This window comes from Electrophorus electricus, chromosome 7 (assembly GCF_041902795.1).
Source record: "Electrophorus electricus isolate QZ-2024a chromosome 7, ASM4190279v1, whole genome shotgun sequence".
In the NCBI taxonomy this organism is placed as follows: domain Eukaryota; kingdom Metazoa; phylum Chordata; class Actinopteri; order Gymnotiformes; family Gymnotidae; genus Electrophorus; species Electrophorus electricus.
The window spans coordinates 14742209-14764032 of NC_137503.1; the positions used below are offsets into that span (position 1 = coordinate 14742209).

The 21824-nt window shown below is 39.6% G+C and overlaps 1 protein-coding gene across 2 annotated transcripts in view; it reads right to left on the minus strand.

The window, feature by feature from the left end:
- The window catches only part of frmd4ba (FERM domain containing 4Ba), a 38847-nt gene extending 19497 nt beyond the window's left edge, over nucleotides 1–19350 (minus strand). The window contains exons 1-5 of one of the 2 annotated variants that reach the window (XM_081717568.1): nucleotides 19107–19350; nucleotides 2444–2509; nucleotides 1978–2072; nucleotides 1436–1528; nucleotides 1015–1099 (exon numbers count right to left, since the gene is read on the minus strand). In XM_081717568.1, the coding sequence (XP_081573694.1) occupies nucleotides 1015–1099; nucleotides 1436–1528; nucleotides 1978–2072; nucleotides 2444–2509 (339 nt within the window). In that variant the 5' untranslated portion in view covers nucleotides 19107–19350. Of the gene's footprint in view, nucleotides 1–1014; nucleotides 1100–1435; nucleotides 1529–1977; nucleotides 2073–2443; nucleotides 2510–6040; nucleotides 6415–19106 lie in introns of those variants that run through there. The other variant, XM_026999667.3, reaches the window with a different exon arrangement.
- Between the last annotated feature and the right edge of the window lie 2474 nt (nucleotides 19351–21824).

Below are 21824 nucleotides of genomic sequence, written 5' to 3' on the forward strand. Positions count from 1 at the left end.
AGGGGTGATACTAACGTCGCCTAATAAAACGTATAATGTTCTTTACGATGGCCGTACATTGAAGAGTACTTGATCATCATAACACGACACTGTTTCAGATTAAAGTTCCAAAATATAAACATCCCCACGACAAATATAGTTAGCATTTTTCTACAATACAAAGACATGGTACAGTCTGTGAGCAGGTTCAGCGTTTAAGTTTCGTCAAGTAAATAGTTACAACTTCTCATGAGGGGAAATGCTTGTCTTATTATCAACAATAGAAAGGTTTATTATTATTATTATTATTAAAAATTTTATTTCAGCATTGTTGTGATATGAGAGCATGTAATGTTACGTCTATTTCGGTTTCTAGTTAACATTTATATAAGCTCATAAAATTTATATTTTTATTCACCAATTTATTCTCTACTTTGTTATTACGACGAAACACTGCAGGAAAAAAACAAGTAAAATCCGGGCAGACAAGTGACATTTCTGCAGGATTATAGAATCAGTTGAAGTTTCTGAATGCTGACATGAAACAATGAATACCAGGCAGCAGAACAAGAAATCGAATTAAATTTAAAATAACTGGATGTCTTGGAGTAAACCTGAGGAGCCTAATGCTGAGCTACCATAATATCTTCAGTGCAATAACTGAAGAAGCAGCTTCATGCTGTGCCTGTGGCTCATAAAACACCCACTAGATAAAATTCAGGGAGGCGAACAGTTATTCTGGCCTGCCACACTTTTAAGACACTGAAGGGTACTGTAACATTTTTACAAGGTTACGAGTCCATCCTCTCATCGCTCTAAAATGAAATATGACCAAAGCGTTCCAACAATACAAACCGAAATGCATGATAGAAATTGTTAATAAATTAAGATAAATTAATAATACATGTTTTTTACAGTAAAACTGAACAGAGGTATTGTTTAACTTTTTTTTTTTTTTTTTTTTAATAGATTACTATAAATAAGGAGAATGTTTATGTGTTTAACACAATAATGGAATACATTTGGAGCACTCACATTGTAGACAGAAGATTTTGCATTCCGGTAAAACAGTTCCACTGTTGCTGTGTCTTTCAAATAAATTATACTCTCAATGTAAAACCTGTCAGAGAAGATAAGGCAGCTCAGTACAAGGAGGCAGTTTGATCAGATTAAATGACATAGAATTAAGAAATATGCTGTACTTCCAGTTGAAATAAATACCCATAATATATACATGTATTACTACAACAGAGACCATTGGATTTGTCTATAATGTTTTTCCAGTTTTCTAAATAAACCACAAATTATGTACTGTATAAACTATAAATTCTTTATGTGCTACTGAACAAAACAGCTCTCACCATTTACTGTATGTTGACATAATAGCGCCCTCTTTGGGACATGCCTGCACTGTGCGATATGCATAATGTCGTTTTATATACAAGTCTACACTCACCTGACTTGGAATTTGAGCTGGAGAGGGCCAGTCTTTTTGGAGAAATCATGCTCCAGTACTCTCCGTGTCAGCTGTAGCCAGTTTGTCTGACCACTAACAGGAAAAAAAAAAAAAGATTATTCACTTTATATTGTATAGAAACCATTATACTGGATATCATCTGTAATAATGACTTTGAACTTGAGTAGGCATTCAGCTTTAACAAAGCTTAATTATCTTCACTGACATTCATTCATCATAGTGGTTAAACAATGTCATTAAACTTTAATGTCATATCACTTGTCATGATATTATTTTCCCTGTGTCTTATCTCTAGGTGTTGTCTTATATTCCAAATAAAATTATGATTAGTGAAAGAGTTGAAGAACACAATAAATGTAATGACCAAGTTATCTGGGCTTTAAGTATATTATTTAGTTTAGTAGAGACCTTATAACAGCTCATTATACATGTTAGACAACAGCATGTGTAGGTCTGCAAGAAATTGTTAATTACTGGAAATTGGCTACACAATGTTTGCTTGATAAAATGAACAAACTTACTTCTCATCAGTGAAAGAAATGCCAAAATACTCTTTTTCCTTCAGGATAAAATGAGATGAGACCAGGTCCAAGAGATCTCGAGATAAAAGCTTTGGCTTCAGAAAGAGAAGTAAAGCTGTCACTACCGGTCTATAAAAATCATGTTTTCACAGAACAATAGAAGTACAATCCAGGCAGTAGCTACAGTGAAGTAAAGAGGCAGAGGCAGCAGAAAGTGCAGTGTAGTGTACAAGGTTTCCAGAGAACAGACCGAGGTCCTCAGATGTGTAAGCAAAGGGCTTCTCCTTTGCACTTTGCTTGCACAACGAATGAAATGTCCTGTTTCACTGGAAGCCTTGTGTGCCATACTGCAATTTTTCCTACCTCTACATCTTCAACTAAAGTACACTGCATAAACACACACACACACACACACACACACACACACACACACACACGCACGCACACACACAATTATAAGCCTCACCTGGACCAAGAGCTCCAGCTCTCTGTCGTCCAGCAGAAGCACCCGGCACTGCCGACCTTCCATCATCTGAGAGAGTGAACCAAACATGCACTGATCTCAATGCGGTGTAAAGGAGACAGCAGTTTAGCAAATAGTTGTTTGAAAGGGAGGATGGCGCTGAATGTTGTTATACTCTGCTATGAACTTTGGATGTAAACCAGGAACACTGAGTGGATGCTGTGGCTATACAGGTTCTGTAAAATGCATTTGGCGCTAATCTAATAACATGGGGGTTATTTGGGTTGCTTGAACCTCGTTCATCTGAAGATGATCAATTGGATTGTGTTTGTATGAACATGTGCATCTCAGGTGAGTCTCAGGTGAATGCCTTTAATAAAATCATCTTCAATAATATGCTGAATGGAGTAGATATGATTGGTGAACAATTATGCTGAAAATGTTGGATACCTTCATTTTTTACTGTACTATGAGTCATACAGAGTACTAATTTTGCATTACTACTCTCTAATCTCTCTGATCATATCTGTGTGATTAAAGTGTGAGTCATATGAAAGTGTGAGCCAAATTGGTGGGGGAGAGTCTATGGCAACATTAACAGTCATATGTGGCCCACTTCAGAAAAAAGGGTGTGGAGTTACATAGTGATGTACACTTGAGTTTGTGGAGACACACTGTTCTTTCCACAAGAACAACACAACAGTGCTTTAACTATCTCTTATGTCATTGTTTTGCACCCATCAAGATCCAAACTCAGGTCAGTTTAGCCAGATACAGATTATCAATCTGTCTAATCCCATTTCATTTTGCAGAATCTACATGTTAGTGTTTCTTAATTAATTGGCATTGACCCACCTCTTTTCAACAGATGCAAATTAAATTTAAGATCATAACATATCTTTAATTAACCAGAAAAAGGAATTCCTGTCCTTACACTGTAAAGGATGTTATCTTATCTTAGTTACCACAAATATTTGGGAATAGACATTTTAATTTGCTATGGAAGGAAATGTAATCAATACATTTTCTAAAACATTTAAACCATTTACAATATATTTACATATGCGAAATAAACTCTGACATGAGCTTCTTTAAAAACACACAGTATTAAGCTTAATTACAAAAGCTCCATTGTCCAAGCAAGGATTAGTAACTGCTTCATGCAAAAGGGCATGAAAACACACAGCACACTCAAAACACAATTGCATGTATAGTTTTTACTCTTTTAGAGCTACTCAAATCAGATGTAGCTACTACTGACTTGTTTCATGTGAACACTCTTTGAATACACATCTTTTGCAAAATTGCTACTTGACACTTTTTGTTACAGGTTATGAGAAATTATCCATTAATATCATTCAGATTAACAAACCATAGAGGTCTTGTTAGACAAGGAAAGACAAGTTTATTTGTGCATTTTCATGCACACTGGAAATTTAAAAAAAAACTTCACATAGACAATAAAGCTTATTACATGCAAAGGTCTATCACTTTGGGGAGGCTTTTGAAAAAATTGAAATGTTACAAAAATTGATTAAAATAAAGCTAAATATAGTTTATTTAAGCAGAAAATTAAGGTTAATTTAAATAAATAAAATGTATAAATGTATTGAGATAAAGAGATAAAAAGTGAATCAAAATAATGTGGAGAAACCTTACCAAAAAACCAAAAGACAATGTCCACAAGATATTTTTGTTGTATGGTAGTATCAACATTACCTAAGCTTAGTGCGGCTGTAGAAAGCACCCAAACCTTGTTGCACCCCCCAACCCCCCTGCCCTGACACACACACACACACACACACACACACACACACACACACACACACACACACATACATACACACACATACACACACACACACACATACACACACACACAGTGTGCTCCACAACACTCTTAACCTTCAGTAATGTATCTGTTAGCCCATTATGAATTCACATGTATTCATTCTGTTGTCTGACAGTCTATGAGGCAATGGCTCTGCCTGGTTCAGAGTGGTCTTGGCATCACCACTGACCACTGTGTCACATTGACTGAGGAGAGAAGCTCATTCAGACCAAGGCATAATCAGAGCAAATGACTATGATTCAATAGAATGTCCATGGTAGTTCTGTCTTTGAAATGACTGCAATTTTAAAACTTTAAAACTGCTTTTTTTTTTTTGGGGGGGGGGGGGGGGTGTTTGAGAACAGCAGTGTAGAAGGTTTCCAATTGAAAAACTGATTTGAAATGGTCAGAACAAATCTCAGGGTTAGGAACTTCAAATGAAGTCCCTTCACAAGTGGACAAGTCCCTGAACCTCTCTGTAGCCAACCACTTACCAATACATCATAAAAACCTTAAATATTCTACTAATTTTATTTATTTATTACTAATATTTTCCCATTTTGCAGTGATGCCTCTTCAGTGACCTGAAAATCCTCAAATTCTTGTGATACTAAAAATGTGATTTTTCCTCCAGCCCAATACTAAATACACACAAAGACTCCATTGGAAGTGTCAGGAAATGGAAAAAAAACAGACTCGTAATGAGTCAGACCTGCCAGCAACAAAAACTACTATAAAGGTTTAATGCCAACAACAACATCTGGAGAGATATGAATATCAGAGAAATGGCAAAACAGTGAAAACAAGACACTATCTTATTGTACAATAAAACGTTCATAAAAATGCAGAAACAATGCAACAAAACGATGCTTCTCAGGGCAACAAAATGATGGATATGTTTTGGTCTAGTAACAGACATTAGTTTCATCTTCTGGCCCAAAATTACAAGTTTAAACAGCTGTCCACAGTACTGACAATGATTTCCATATGGTCCATGGAAATCTCATCAAAACACATCTTTTGGGTTAGAGAGGAACTGGAGAGTGTGTGCAATCCACACTTGGACTCACTTAGCAAACACAGACCAAAAACAAGTTTTGAGCTTTGGGAAAGATTCACCAGGCTGCTCTTAATTCTGTCATAAAATTTCTTCTAAAGTGATCCTCTAATCTGTGTAATTTGCAGAACTGTCATATATTCTTTAAACCATGAAAATGACATTCTGCTTGCCTTCACCAAACCCCATTCAAACAATGCTGTTCATGCTTGTTCTCCAAATGAAAAGCTAAAAAAACAGCCATTGTCATGATATTATTTGATGCTAAATCAGTTTCCCTTTCCAGTGGAAATGCCACAGCTTTGAGAGAAAAAGAGCTCCAGGCAGAGCATCCTCCATGATGCTGGATACAGACACAACAAGTCTAGTTTAGTGCGGAACATTCCCTCGACACTCTGGATACAAAGCAGATCACGTTGTCATCATCAGCTTGGAGTTCTCTCGTCAAAGCCAGAGAAACTCATAGTCACCCTCACAACATAAAGAGCACACTAGAGTTTTTGTGTCAGACCCATAGGCCTGACTGAGGACATTCTGTAATATACTGACATTTATCTAATATTTATTTTAGAAACCAAATTCAGGTCTTGCAATAAAAGCAGAATGGCTAATCCATGTGATGCTTAACTTTCTAATCACTACGTTACCTTTTAAACACAGCTGCTCCTCTTGAAAGAAATCATAATTAAATACTTTGTTAAGTCCGCCATACCTGATAGACATCACCTATATGACACCATGTCTGGAGAAACTTCCTACAGGGCAAGAAGCCATCGTTATAGCATCTCCTCAGCACCTGTTCAGCCACTGTCCACACTAACTGACTCCCAGAAGCTAGAAGGTCTTCTACATCACATAGGAAGCCCAGGGCCATGTCTGTCCTTAGGGGATGTTGAGGAGTGATCCTGCCGTAGGGGCTGATGAAGACTGACTGTATCCCAGAGGAGGCTTGGTATTGAAGCGTCACTGACTGGGCGCAAGGCTTTCTTGTGGGCTTGAGTCTAAGGCTTACTCCCTTGGAGGAGAATAGGAGGGCAGTACCCAGAGTTACCCGGCATAGTCAATCCTCCCATCGTGCCTGCACTACCCACTTCTCACACACACACACACACACACACACACACACACACACACACACACACACACACACAAAAGTATATACACCCACAAGTAGACACAATGACTGCTCCAGTCTTTCCACTGCTCCCACATAAACAAGCACTGTGGTTTGCGATTCTATTCTTTTCATGCTTTTCACAGTCCTCCGTCCCATAAAAAGGGCATTTTTGTGTCTGCAGTGACCAGCATACAATATTGCAGGTTTAGGACTCTGATAGATACAATGTATACCTCAAATTTTACTTCTTGTCACATCTAATGATTGGATACATTGTTTCATACAGTAGGGCTATTTTAAAACTTTCATGCTGAGAAAGCCAGGGAATAAAAGCTTTAATTGTGTGTGTGTTTGTGTGCATGTGTGTGCGCGTGCATGTGCGCATGGTGTGTTATTTTCACTATGCATCCAGTATAATCCAAAGTGAAACCTTTTAAAAATAGAGAGTTTCATTTCAACCAGCTATGGCATTAGCCTTGCTCTGAGACAGTATGACTCTGACTGGGATTTCTTTTATTTTCCCTCTGCGTGTGTCCTGGAAAAGAGGTATCGGCCTCATATTACGACAAAAGAATGACACACACACACACACACACACACACACACACACACACACACACACACACACACACACACATATATACGCACACAAACACACACAGCTGTCACATACAGCAGTGGTCCATCTGAAAACCATTTCCTTTCACTTGTTTGTGAGGTTGCTGTCTCCCAGGACACACAGAACTTGCTACAAATAAACAAACAAAAAACTCCCAAACAAACAGACAGATAGCATAAACTGACTGAGCAGCTCTTTATTTGATTAAAATGTTTGGGTCTGATACCACCAACTCAAAGAACTGATCCAATGGGTAACAGAAAGAGTGGTTTAGAACTTCAGAGATGATACACAGATGTTACTGGGCTTTTTACTTTAACATGTTATTGCCTAATATGCTAGCTAATTTTTGTATTTTAATTTGGTTAAAAATTTACAAAAAATTAAAAAATTACCCCCCCCCATACCCATTTACGAAATGACAGTCACTGATGAATTCTGAGATCATTTTAGTTCAGTACCTCTGATCACTGTGATCAGGGTTCAAGCTCAACCCATGATCCCGCCACAGGATATTTAGGAATGTGGGAGAAGCTTATTCAATAAAGTCTCTTCTCTCTCTCTCTCTCTCTCTCTCTCTCTCTCTCTCTCTCTCTCTCTCTCTCTCTCTCTCTCTCTCTCTCTCTCTCTCTCTCTCTCACACACACACACTCTCACACACACACACACACACACACACACACACACACACACACACACACACACTCTCTCTCTCACACTCTCACACACAAACAAACATCCCACTATGATATTTGCAGCTGTCCTGAACACATCACTTGCATTCAAAAGGAATTCATGTCAAGTGCCTTCTAACTATGACTGACAAAGATTTGACTCTTTGTAGAAACAGGCAGCTGGGGTTTAGCGTGCCGTTGATGCCATTCATGACTGATTTGAGGGTTGGGATCTTTAAGGCAAAGGTTGAAGTGCCTTTGGGAATACAGAGAGCTCATAACTACATTAGAAGGCACAGTTGTTCTAGTGCTGCATCCTCGTGGTCTGCAGATTCACACTTGCTAGGCGGGACTGGAATTTAGAATTCTGGGAACGATAGCACATGAGTTGGCACTCATTAGGGCGTAGAATTCTGGCAATTGCAACTCATTCCAGAAGTAAAATTTCAGGAATCAAATCTGATTTACAGATTCATCAGAATTCCATTAGCCACACCACCTGAGACAAAGTTAAGACAAAAGTACATGCCACTCGCACTGTACACTACAGTCAAACTCCATCCTTTGTATTCAAGTTGGTAGAAGCCCAAGTGCCATTCTTCTGGAATTCTGGTTCATGTCCCAGATGTGCTACTTGGTGACCCTTCCATTCTTTCAGAATCTAACAGAAAGGTTATCATGCATGTGTGTAAAATGAAACATAACAGAGTGAGGGAAAACCTTCATAGTTTAACTGTATATTTTAAACCTGTGCTGTTGTTTTAACCTCTGGTTGGCACCCAGCCAAACCAACAATCACTCATCCACCAATCACACACCGACCACTTCCCAGGATCCAATTATCCATTTATTAGTCCATTCCCTGATCCCATGACTCATTTGCTTATTCCTATTTATTTCCACAGGTCCCTATCCCAGACTCTTCCCTTTAACATGAATACAGATTAAAGCTACACTGCATCAATCTATGGCTCCTGCAGTTTTCTACAGACTTCCTTGTTTTTCAAGACACTCTGCAAGTTTTTTTTAAAACTGTGTGCTCCTTCACTCATGCCTCACTCTCCGACTAACTCTCCTGTGATGTCACACATTCTATGTGGTACAGGCCAACAAGACTCCGAGTTAATCCATTTTACAGACAGACTAACTTACCTTCCCCATAAAAACAGACCAACAACTTCCCTCACTCCCTAGATACTAAAAAAAGGGCAGACAAAAACCCAAGCCAGATAAAAATGACTGCCACACCCTACTCCCTTTGAGATTAAAAAAGAAACATAAACACATAAAAGATATAATGCGTACTAACATTTTACAGACACATACAAAAAAAAACAAAAAACCCAAAAACAAATCAAGCAATCCAGAAGGGTGCAAGGCACTGTCAAAGTCAAGAAACAAGCAGACAAAGTTTGTCACCAGTAAATCTAGCCAAATAATACCATGCAAGCATGAACCCCTTCATGACAAAATACACAAAACCTGATTTAAATTTCCATCACCTGGCAGAGGCTGCTATCTAGAACAAGTTAACAGATTATGCAATCTATATCATCATAACAGTACTTGTGCTTTTTGGAACTGAACTCATGACCTTGGTGTTGCTAGCCTCTTGCTACAGGACTTCAGCTCCTAGCTTACAAACAGCTATTAGAGTCCATAATTTATTTCAAATTTATACTACAACCCAGAACCAAATGCAGTCAAGGTGTATATATATATATATATATATATATATATATATATATATATATATATATATATATATAAATAATTTATTTATTTTTACATTTTATTTATTTATTTTTTTTTTGCCTTTCCAGTTGTATCACAACTTATTTAGAAACAAAATCTACTTTGGAGTTTGCCACAATGTTTGCCACAATGGCGTATTAGGAGAATAATGGTGTGTGTTGTATGAAGTAATGCAGTCTAGGTGGAGGTGGTACAAAGGACAGATAGGTACATATATGGCTCCCTGTCTAAAATAGCAATGTGTGCAGAATTTCCCATGACTTTTAATACATGTACTGAATGAACCAAAAAACACTACAAAACACTTCAATAGCAGCCAAATAACCACAATGAACTAGTTCCAACACGTCTCTTACACTTGTGAGACATATATTAAATTATATTGATTCCATCCACTCAGGCATTTTGGATGGGCAGGCATTTGGCTCAGAGAATAAGTGTGTGTATGTATATATGTATATGTATGTATGTATGTATGTATGTATGCGTGTGTGTGTGTGTGTGTGTGTGTGTGTGTGTGTGTGTGTGTGTGTGTGATTGCCTTAATAATAAATGAAGTTAAGTCAGCTTCTCTGAGGCTCAACTTGCAGTCTTACAGCAGTAGACGAAGCAGAACTCAGCACAAAAACCAAAACATCCACACCCAGTGTTGGACACAGTACAGCATATACATAAACACACCACCACCAGGTGAGACACACACACAAAAATATATATATACAACTGTAGACACACATAGGCACACATCCTTGGTTCACACTCTGTTTCCTGTTTGTACCTCTGAAAAAATTGTGGTTTGGGATGAGTTTAAATGAGTATGGACTAGAAATATGACAATAGATATAGGATTGCTATTAATTCTAATGTGGTTTGTTGACTCACACTCTATGTATCTTTAGTATTTTCACTCATTTAAAGACATTCAGATTGTTGTAGAAAACATTCTGTACCTGTAAGACACTTTAATCAACATAAAGCATTATCTATTCATAAGACAAGTTGCATCTAAATGTTGTCCTAACCTAAACTAAAGCTACTTTTCTCCAGTATCCCTGCTTCAGCTGGGCAATGAATGATGATCTCAGATCCTGGCTCACACTGCTCTGCTGTCATACGTGTGAACTCTGCATTGTGAAGCATCTACATATCATGGGCTACACAGAGGGGCCCTTTCATCACAATGGCCTGTTACTTGCCTGGCCATACCCTGCTAGCCCTTAAGTGTTTATTATTGTTCTTTCAATTAAGGGACAATTGCATGTTGTTTTACAGGACACCCACAGTGTAGTGTTCAACTAAGCATCTCCTGTAGTTGCTCAGGCTGAGCCAGTAGAGGGAGGAAGATCTCAAAGGAGCAGGAAAATGACGGGTACTGTGGGATTAAAGTCAACAACTAGACAGCTAGAGTAAAATGCTCTGTCAGTCCTATCTGATCTGCTTTCTGCATTAAGACACTTTATCAGCATGTGATCCTTTGTTGAAAAGACTGCTGACAGAAAAGAACCACAAAGACCTGTTAAAGCATAAGGCTGCTGTTTAAAGTTTAAGGCAAATATTGGATCTGTATCAGACATAAAAGAATCAGGTCTGACTGTCTCTCTTAAGAGTAACGTCTGACACTAAAAGTAAAAAATGTTATTAAAAAATAAAACACCGTTCCATATATGCATTTCTGGTAGGGTACTTCTGACACACAGATTGACACACAGAGTGCCAGTTCATCCTTCTCTTTGGCCTGTCTAGGGCAGATCATGGTCAGATGCTCACAGTGCATGCACACAACCTTTGTTCTCCTGTATTACAGTCACATGGCATTCATTAGCATGCACAGCAGGAGGAAGGTTATTTGCCTACGTGGCACATGTGAGAACACACATGCGCACATATACATGCGCTTGCCAAACATGGCCACACACAGGCACACACACATGCACAGCTGACAGCCTGAGTTGGAGTCTGTAGTGTATGCATCAGGCTGCTGCCCAGCTCTATCCTATTTGACTGCAACCTCTGTTTCGTCTGGTAGAACAGGTGGACCAGCTGAAGTACCAGAGCAGTCATTCTGAGCTGTAAGTCACCAGCTTAAAGTGATCGCCATACAAATATGATGCAATCTGTCAAAACAAGTGTCTTTGACACTTGTCTAGTTATATAGTTACAGGGGTTAACATCCTAGTAAATGGCAGAGTTAGGGGATATAGTTCACCCAAGCTATCCCATGACCGCATTATTCAGATGTCCCTTTCTTTTATTAATTTTTTTACTATGGTCTTTATGGAGTTGTGTTTCGTCCATTCACTAATACAGTCAGTAAAACAAAGACACCTGATCATTAGCTAAGGCCAACCATACATGCATCAGTGGCCTGTAAATCCACATGGAGACGGAATCTCCATACAGACATCCCCTGCTTTTGTGGGTCTTGACAGTGGCTCTGAGGTGCTAGAGCCTGGGGGTCTGGCCCTGCCACTACCGTACCATTCAGATGTCTGTTGATTTGGGGGCCTGCTGTTGGCTTCAGGCCATGGTGAAGTGTCCTGCCCAAGCCCCTGAACAGTGGCAAACAGGGGGTCTGTGTGAGTGTGTGGGGAGGGGGGGTGGGGGTGCTTAACACAGCTGCCACGGAGCAGTCGGGGAGGTGACTGATGCTACCATCTAGCGTCACTTGCATGCTGTCTGTCTAGGGAGATCCCAAAGGGATATGAGTAGTGAGAGAGAGAGAGAGAGAGAGAGAGAGAGAGAGAGAGAGAGAGGTAGACAGACAGTCACGGAAAGAAAAGAGAGGCTGTGTGGTTTGAATATCATATGCATGAGATGAACAGCATGACTGGATTCTCTTCGCTTCCCTGCAGGGGCTAGAACACCCAGTGACTTGGAGGGCAGTATGCCTCATTTTTAAACACTTTCTGAAATGTAGGACCACAAGAACTCATGTCACTGCACACAGACTAAGGAAGACACCTTTTCAACTGAAGTCTATATCTATAATCTCTGTCTCAACCATAGCTGCTCGCCTTTTTACCAGAGGCCTGGGAGTTCCTGGGTGCAGCGCAACATTTCCACCATTCCCAGGATTGTGCTTGTCTGCATTAAAAGCAATGTTGTCATTCCTGGGATGTGTTCGAGCCACTCCTCCAGTTTAGGGTTCACAGCAACAAAGTCCCTTAATTACCACTGGAAAACACTTTGTGTTATGTATCAATCAAAGTTAATTAAAAAAAAACACACACACAAATGGCACAGATGGGCTATAATCTCTTACTGCACACATAAGGTGTTTTTTCATAAAGTGGTTGGTGAATGAATACACAGTGAACACTGGAAACTCTTTAGCTTCCCTGAGAAACACTACTCTAAAGTGTACTTTCATTTCTATAACTCTAAAACATTATATCCATGCATCATTGTATATCTTCATCCTGCTGACTCAGGATGGGATGATGTTTGCAAATGAGGAACTCTAGAGTTGAATAAATACCAGTGAATCATAGGCAACATCTCTGTTGCCACACAGCATGCTGGTTCAGCCTGGGGCCAAAAAGTCTTTATGGAAAGACACAAATCCAGCTGACTACTGTACTAGATGGATTGTGTGTTTTGTCTGCCATATGGCACAGACAATGACTCCTTCCAGCGGATGGGATTCAAAGTGAATTAGGGTTCATATGATAAACTGCTAACAGAGAGCAAAGTGAATATGTTCCAGCATTTCACTGCTCTTCACATTTAATCACATTTAATCATCCTTTTCATTTCCTTTTACAGTCAGTGTGAGCACAAGACAGCATGGAAGGTCTATGTAACTGAGCTCCACCAGGTTGTTTTACAAGTTCCTGGAAGGAAATGGCCAAAGATTCATTATGTGACAAAAAGAGAGAGATTTAAAGAATTTAAAGAGTCCACTGACGCGAACAGCTTTATATAAGGGTGATTACTTCAATTACTTGTAATTCTTTTAGTCTGAGGTTAAATTATAGTTAGATCTCCCTTGTTGTTTGTGCAAAAAAGTATACATGAAAATGGTCGTAATGGTAGTTATACGCCAGAACTCTCGTCTTAGAGCCGCATAAGTTTAGGCTCATTTGGTGTCATCACTGAACCACCTTTGTTCTGTCTGACACAAGCATATCACTTACACTAACAGGGTTACCTCCTTTCACCAAACCTTCCCACTGTTTTTATCACTTCCACAAGCCTATTATACATTATTGTTAACCAGCAATGTCGCCTGCGTGGTACCCCATCTCAAGCTCATCTACCTTCCCGAGTTGGTCAGGGGGTGGGTGGGTGTTGTCTGACACAGGGCATGTTGGGCAAGCATCAGGTTTCTAACCAAGTCCATGCAGCATTGTCGGCTAATTCCACTCTGTTGCCAAATCCTGGTCATTTTCCAGATGAAGACTGCCAGTGGCCATAAACCTGAGATGGTTCCAAGAGCAAAACTGACAGTGAAACACAGCAGAACTGCAGTGACCACAGGTACTGAGTGAAAATCACCACTGTAAACTCAACACCTATAGTGTGCACTTGAGACTGGTGTAACTGTACACCATATACTGCATAACAGTTTAACCCTTCTGGCGTAAATGTAACACAAGAGCTCTTGCTGTATAAAGAACGTGTAAAGAACATTGCTGCTTCTTACAAAAAATAAATTCTGAAAATAAATTACTATTGTTAGAAAATGCTTGCAAACCCTTGACAATGGTATCTGTCTTTTTATGGTAGACCCATAAACACAAATATTATTAAGTGGAAGAGATGCCTGCATAATTTAAAAATCTCCTAGTTCTTTACCACTTGAGATGACCCTAGAGCATGCCTTTACATTACATCTTCATAAGAAGGCCACATGTAGGGAGAGTAGCAGGATTTCTGAGTTTCATCCAAACTTCCAAACCTTTCCTTTGAGGTCCTTTGAATCTCCTTTAACTGGGTCATACTCTACCCGAACAGAAGTCTATTGTGAACAGCGCATTCTTGCTACAACAGATTAGTTCTGAATTAAATGGAGCATCTGTTTTTTTTCAGTTTTTTTTTTCTCAAACTTTTTTTCTCACATCTTGTCTGAAAGAGTAAGTTTACAAAGTCTACACAGTTCTTCATTTACTGAAGCAAAGTGGTCAAATTCTTTTCATCCCACATCCTGTCCTCTTTGCTAAGGTACACTGTCACTGATGTGTCAGCTAGTTGCACCAATAGCCTAGTCTCGATTCCTGTTATCGTGAGCTCATCCAGGACATCTGCAGGAGGCCCGACTTGAGAATGGAACTGAGTAGAGGGAGACTGATAACTTACCCAATAACAGGCAGAAGTCTGACTCAACAGGAAATCCTGCCTCATATTACTAGATATATGACTAAAACCATGCATTGAACTAATTCCTCTGTCCCCAGCATAAATAATGCTGAAATGGTCAGAATACCGTGGCTGAAGAACGTAATAGTCCTATGCACTTATGCTCTTGTGAAACACATTCACAGACTTAGCAGAGACAGGGGAGGACAGGAAAAGGGAGGGGTGGGGCCTCTCCAGCTAACCATCTCACTCCCATACAAAAGCACCTCTCCTCCCCCAACAAGCTACATCATTCATATGGGGAGTTAAGCTTTATTCACACTGCTCTATTGATTTTTGCTGTTTCCACACTCTAGGCCATGACTGCTCCCATGCACCCTATTATTTCTATAACTCTATGTTAATGTTTCTCTAGAGAGGAAACACATGCAGAGACACAGACACACAGAGAGCGGCATCAGTCTCGATGGTAGCGGATACACCCATCTTCAACAACCTTTCCTTCCCCTGTCTGTCACTGTGGAATTATATTAACAATCAGTATTATTCAGGCTGTGCACTGCTGTGTATGTGTATATGTGTGTTCGCATGCATGTTTTTGCACATGTGTATGTGCCTATGCACATGGGTTTGTCTGTGTGTGTATGTGTGTGTGATGGACAAGGCAATTACTGAGCAAATCATCTTCAATTTTCCCCTATTGCATGTAAGTGGAGCAACAGGGAAGCTACAGAGCACCGTAGGAAACAGATCAGCACCTAAAACAGCCTGCTTTGTTCTTGAGGCTTTCTGCTGTGAGTTACTGCTTGTGATCCACAGGGATAAACACATGTAGTAAAAGACGCCAAAAATGGCAGACACTTGAAGCCTTTTACGGAGCCGACTGCTGCAGTGCTCTAAGGCGTAAGACTTGGACAGCTCATGTGAGGCTTTGTTTCACAGAACAAAACAGTAAAACCTGCTTCAAAGCAGCTCCACGAAAAATACACCAGACAAACAATGGAAAACTTAAAATGGATCATTTCATTGACAGTGGACACAACTTTAGATAAACATAGCACAGGAAAACAAGTCAAGCATAAATAAATTGGCCATGACAAAGAAAGAAGTTATTATGAAAGCAGATATACTTAGCAAACAGATCACCTTTGGGACAAGCACTTAATTATATAGCATAGCACAAAATTGCAAAAAGTAAGGCAATGATATAATGCATTTGAAACATAAATAATTAATGTGGGCAAGTGAGATTTTCCAGGGATTTGTTCACAAATGTGCTAGCTATTGTTCCTGGAAAGTGCTTTTCACTCTGTACAGAGAAAACCTCTCTCCTCACAGAATATCCCAATAGCAAACAGCACTTGAAGCATCTGCCATTGCATCCACCCCCCCCCCCCCCCCCCCCAAATGCACAAGATGGAATAATATGCCATGATGAATTGGCCTATGTATAATCCAAGGGACTAATATGACTCAATAAATTCACGTTCACCTTGTTTACATAATTCCAACAACCCCAATTCTCTTGGATTTAATCAGTTGCGTGAGGGGTACATATTTAGAACATCCATATTGTAAGTCTGAAATGTGTAAGTCTGAAAGAAGTTCTAAGCAAACTATTTTTTTCATGTTCACTAACTTTCAATTTAGGCAAACACCATATTCTAGGTAGCCCTTATTTGGTAGTTCCAAATAAGACCCGTCTTAGATTGGATCAAAGGTTTGCATTCATCACTCTGCTGCTAAGACATTTATAAGCATAAATATACAAACAGAAAACAGCCCATATGAGAATAACACACAGGTGGAAATCTAATTTCTGTGAGATATACATGTGCATGTGAGAGAGACAAAATGACAGAGAGAAAGACGATGGCTCCTTTTTATTGTAGTCTGCTAAACAGTCAGCAAAGATTCTTGTTGACCAAACTAATGCTGTGAACACAAGAAAGTTTGTTGTTTCTCATGCAATCTGATCACTAACCAGCATTTCACATGACATGCAGTGACATGGTTACTTTTATCCACTCAAATTACAAAAAGCCGGTAGAGAAAATGAACTCACTGGTCTTTTGTCCTTCACTCCAATTGTATATTGTCCACCTACGCTGACATAAATATTCAGCCTTATCGTTACTTTAGAACAGAGGGTTAATTATCTGACAAGTAAATTGATTTAATTGAATCTTAATTTGCACAGCTCTTTGGGAGTTATGGTTACCAGTGCATATGGGGGCTTTGAATTGATTTCCATTCAAGTAGAAAGCCTACTGTTGATCCAGTCTCAGACATTGACTATCAGCTCCCGAAACCTCAAATCTACTTTAGTTTCCAAGCTAATCAAGTCACTGAACCCAAGACACATGTCAAATCACATTAGTAGTGTGAATAGTGAGCTTTTAGAATTCAATTCTGCTGCAACATAACATGTTCTTTTAGATGTGTCAAACTTTTTTGTTTCTCCTTATCTTTTTGCAAGAAAAAAGCCAGTTGTCCTTGAGGAAGCATATTGAGGAGATCCTTTGTTCTGAGCCTGCATTTTTGAAAACCTGTTCAGCAGGGTGTTAGACACAATTCAGCTACCTGTCAAATTACACACCAAAATCAAAAGCGAACTGGATGTGCAACGGTGTCATATGACAACACCTGCTAATCCTTACCATGTGAATTTAAATGACTGAAATGCAACACGAGTAGAAAAGATAACAAAAGGACAACAGTCAACATTCAAGATGAGGTAAGATTCAATGATTTTTAACCAATGATATTGACCCAAAAGTCTCCTGCAGCTGAATAAGGAATTTAGTCTAGATAGACAGAACATCACTGCTTTTCTATAATGTTTTGCACTTTAAAGGTTTAGATTTAATGGACTCCATTAATGTAGCCTGACTAGCAAGTCAGCTATTATCTATGCTGCCGAGAACCAGCAGTGGGGTCTTTGGTATCTGTTTTATTGAATTGCAACAGCTTCCCAATAGGAGGAACAAAACATCCCTAAAATGACAAAGCCCACCTGGTTTTATCCTGTGTTCAAGTGCCTGTGTCCCCTTTCATGACCTCTGACCTCTAACTTTTAACCTCTACAAACCTGTAAAAAATATATCTCTTTACCCAATCTTCAGTGGTATAAATTAACAACCTGTGGTCAAATCCAGGACCAGATTTTAGACTCCAGAGTTGAAGGAGTCTGCCTCTATTCTAGGTATTTTAGCTTGGCTTTAACAAGATCATTTGACTCAAATGTCCATGGCTGCTCAAACTTGTACCACAAAGGCCAGCTTTATTTGATCTGGGGGGCAGCTTGTGTTATGTTCTGTCTAATTCTGGCCTGCAGTGGGTCAGTCTCACACACAGCAGGCAGGATGTCACATGTACTCCCCTCCTATTGTTTGTCTTTCTCAGGAAACAGGAAGTCAAGAGCCAGAGACCACAACAGTGGAGGGAAAGACAGAGCCTTTGATAAAGTTTCAACTTCTGCGCTTCATTTAAAACACTGTCCAAGGCAACCAGACTGGAGTTGCTATGTGTTTTTCTAGGAAAACAAGCATGCACATGTCCCTCTGTTGACAACACTGCTGGTTCTCCCTTGGGGCTGACTGGCAGAGGAGCATACCATGGGTACCTGCCGCTAGGTTTGTATTGCTGTGCAAATAGTTTACCTAAAAGCATACTTTGTATGAGCAATGTATGAGCTACTTTGCGAATACCTTTTTTTCTTTTTCTTTTTACCGTAATCAAATCAGTAATCAGAGCTTCCTTGTCTGTGAACATGTGAAGGGCTCTTTTATATTTGTCTGTCTGGTTTCTATTTTTTATTTTTATTTTGTAAAAAAAAAAGTATCATTTATATCACTCTTTTCACTCTTTCAAAAAGTAAAAAAAAAATAGACGTTTTATCAGTGCTGGCAAATTCCGTATTCTGTAACTCATCACCTAGTTGATTCACAGTGCACTTGTCTCGAATGTCAGCTGACCGTCAAATTAAAATCCATGATGAAAAATGTATAATTCTACCGTCTCCAATATACACATTACTAATATGTTGTGAAAGAACACAAGTAATAACAGGACTGTCTTAGGCTTCACGCATTAAAGCTCCTGAACTACCGAGGAGACGATACGGAATGTCACAGCGCAGAGCCGGAACAAAGTACGAATTGCCTTTCCCTGAAAATACTAACCTACAACAAAAGTAAAAAGCTGTAAATAAATAAATAAATAAATAAATTTATTTAAAAAAATTTAAAAAAGAAAAAGAAAAAAAATACCAGTTTAGCGTACATCTCAATAACAAAGAGAACCCATCTCTTACCACTATTTGCTGTCTCCCGACCCCAGGTTTGACAAGTCCGGTCGTTACGTCTTTTGTTTATTTATTCCTACGGAGCCGTAGCTCTTCAGGGTAGTTTAAGCAGATACAAAGTCATTTGTACACCGCAAAGCCAGAAAGCACAGCGAAATACACAGCAAATGTTCTTCACGTTTGCTTTTGTAATGAAGCAAGATCTATCGGCAAGTCTATATCGCGCAGGGTCCCGTCCATTCATGCACTAGCCTACTTCCCTTCCGCCCCTACCTTCACAACCAATCCGTAAACCACTTTCCCACTATTACTGCCAGCGTAACATGACCGCAAGTGACGCTCAAAGTATCAGCCCTGGGTGTAGGAGCCATGCAGGACTGATAGAAGACTGGCTTGACTATTACCTGAATAAGACATGTTTCTAAAGTTTATTGATCTTAATTAACAACTGATACGAATTTCTTTTAAGAGTATCCCAAAATAATAGGCTTTATCCACAGGTTTTGCCATAATGTTTCGTTTATTTCGGATAATTAAGTAAATTAGCATAATGCGTCATCGCCTTCTATAGTTTGATCTCTTTTGATAGTTACATAAAATTTGGGTTGACTGCAATTTCACTTCACATGCGAGTAGCTCACAGCAGGGTCTTTTGTCTTGTTTGGACTACTTACTCAGGTAGCAGCCCATCCCTTTGTTTAGTACAGTCATGGGAAACTCCCACAATAATAATGCCCCGTCAGCTCCATCCCCCTTCACTTTACAAAAAAGTATTTTTTAAAGAAAAAAAAAAAGGTGAAGGATATGGTCTGCAGAGATGACAAGATCAGAAGCCTCTGTATATTTATCCCACCAAATCTCTAGTGCACATAGTGCTTAGTGGGTAGTCTGAGGAATCAGCCTCGTCCACCTCTGTGATTTTACCCTTTAGTGAGGAAGACTGATGCGGGCATCTCTCTCCCCATCCCCATAATGATGCGCCTCATTATGTGGAGCCACGGTTTAACAAGCTCTCAGGACTCACTGACCATGGAAAAGTCTCACCTCAGCAGGCAAGATGGATGGAGGGGGTGGGGGGGTTATAACTTCTCAAAATAGAACAGGGTTACTAATGAGTTGCCTTGCATGTCACAGTGATTTCAAAGTAAATTAGGAATACATTTTTGGAATAGTGGACCTTTCTGTACACAGGAAGGAAACAATTGTAGAAGTGACAGGGTTGCATGTGTATTGCTGGTAACAGAGATCAATCAATGTTGCTGGAGTTTATAAGCATGTTAAAGTCCTTGCTAGGTTCAGAGTGTTGATACAGTGTTGATATACAAATCATGCATAGCAACAGACAGCCTGTGGTCTCTAAATGTATAACGACAAGCGAATGTTTCTAACAAAGTGAATGGTACTTGTGGATTAAATGTCATATATGTGGGTAAAGTACAAAAATAAGAGCTAAAATAAATCAGGTTTGCCTTTAAGATTCATTCTGTCTTCCACATTCCATCCTATCCTACACACAGAGAAGAAGGGAAAACCACGACTGCCTGTGAGCTTATTTGTATACGGAGGTGTCTAGTGACTGTGCGGAAGTGTGGAAAAGGCCATGCAAAGATAGAGAGAGAGGGAAAGAGAGAGAAAGAGAGAGATAGACATGGGGAAGGAAGGGAGTGTCAGAGCTTTGGGACTCATTCAGCATTCAGAACAATGGAAGTGCTCCTGAAATCATTAAATCCACCATTGCATGGAAAAAGGAATAGGAACAGAAAAGAAGCTTTGTTGTACACGGGTTATAGCCACGTATGGCACAGACATAATCACAGAAGCCATGTGCGATATGAATGTATGAGACAAAGAGCTCACGGCCAGTGTGTCCATGAGCCATGTGCATAAGCATACAACAAAGGAGCATGGTGCCCACTGTCTGCTTCTGCACTTGCCTGGCACAGTTCTCACTTCTATGCCAGTGAGGAAAGAGGTTGGAGGGGAAAAACACTGTTTCAGTCTGTCAGTTAAAAAAAACACACACTGTGGAAAAGTCACCCCCCCCCCCCCACACACACACACACTAAAGAAAGACAAAAACCCCAGACACCTCTCTTGGCATACACTAAACAAAGGGTGTGGATGTCTGCATGTCTTCTATTGTCATCATGTATACAGAAAGACAGATATTAGCTAAAATTTTTATAATGCTACGGTTAATTAAACCTTAATTTAAACCCAGAATGAATTTGCTCTACATTTAAAAACTGTTATATCTCAATCTTTTTACCCACTACATCAGACATCATTGCAAGACATCATTGCAAGTCATAGCTGTACGTTAAATAATGCATTGAGCAATTACATTACAACAAAAGGCTTAAGTTGCCGGCAATGTCTGGATAGATATAAGCACAAAGCAGATTTTGTCAAGCTAAAACTGAAGCAGTTGACGTGAGGATTTACCTCCTCCCTCCCAACCCCCCTGATGACTGGTTTTTCTGGTGGAGTGTAATTAGGCCTCCTCCTTCTTTGCCGTGCGGGCAAGGAGCATCCCAGCACCCCCAAATCTCCCCCTGGCCTTCGGTTCCCCCCAGGGGATTACCGCAGGCTTGTCATTTCCATGTAGTCCATTCCTCTGCTATTTCGACGTTTGCATGCATTTACACATAAATGCCGTGGTGCCAGACTAGGGCATCTCCAAAGGTGATCGTTGTTTATATGAGCTTACACATTGTTTAGTGAGAT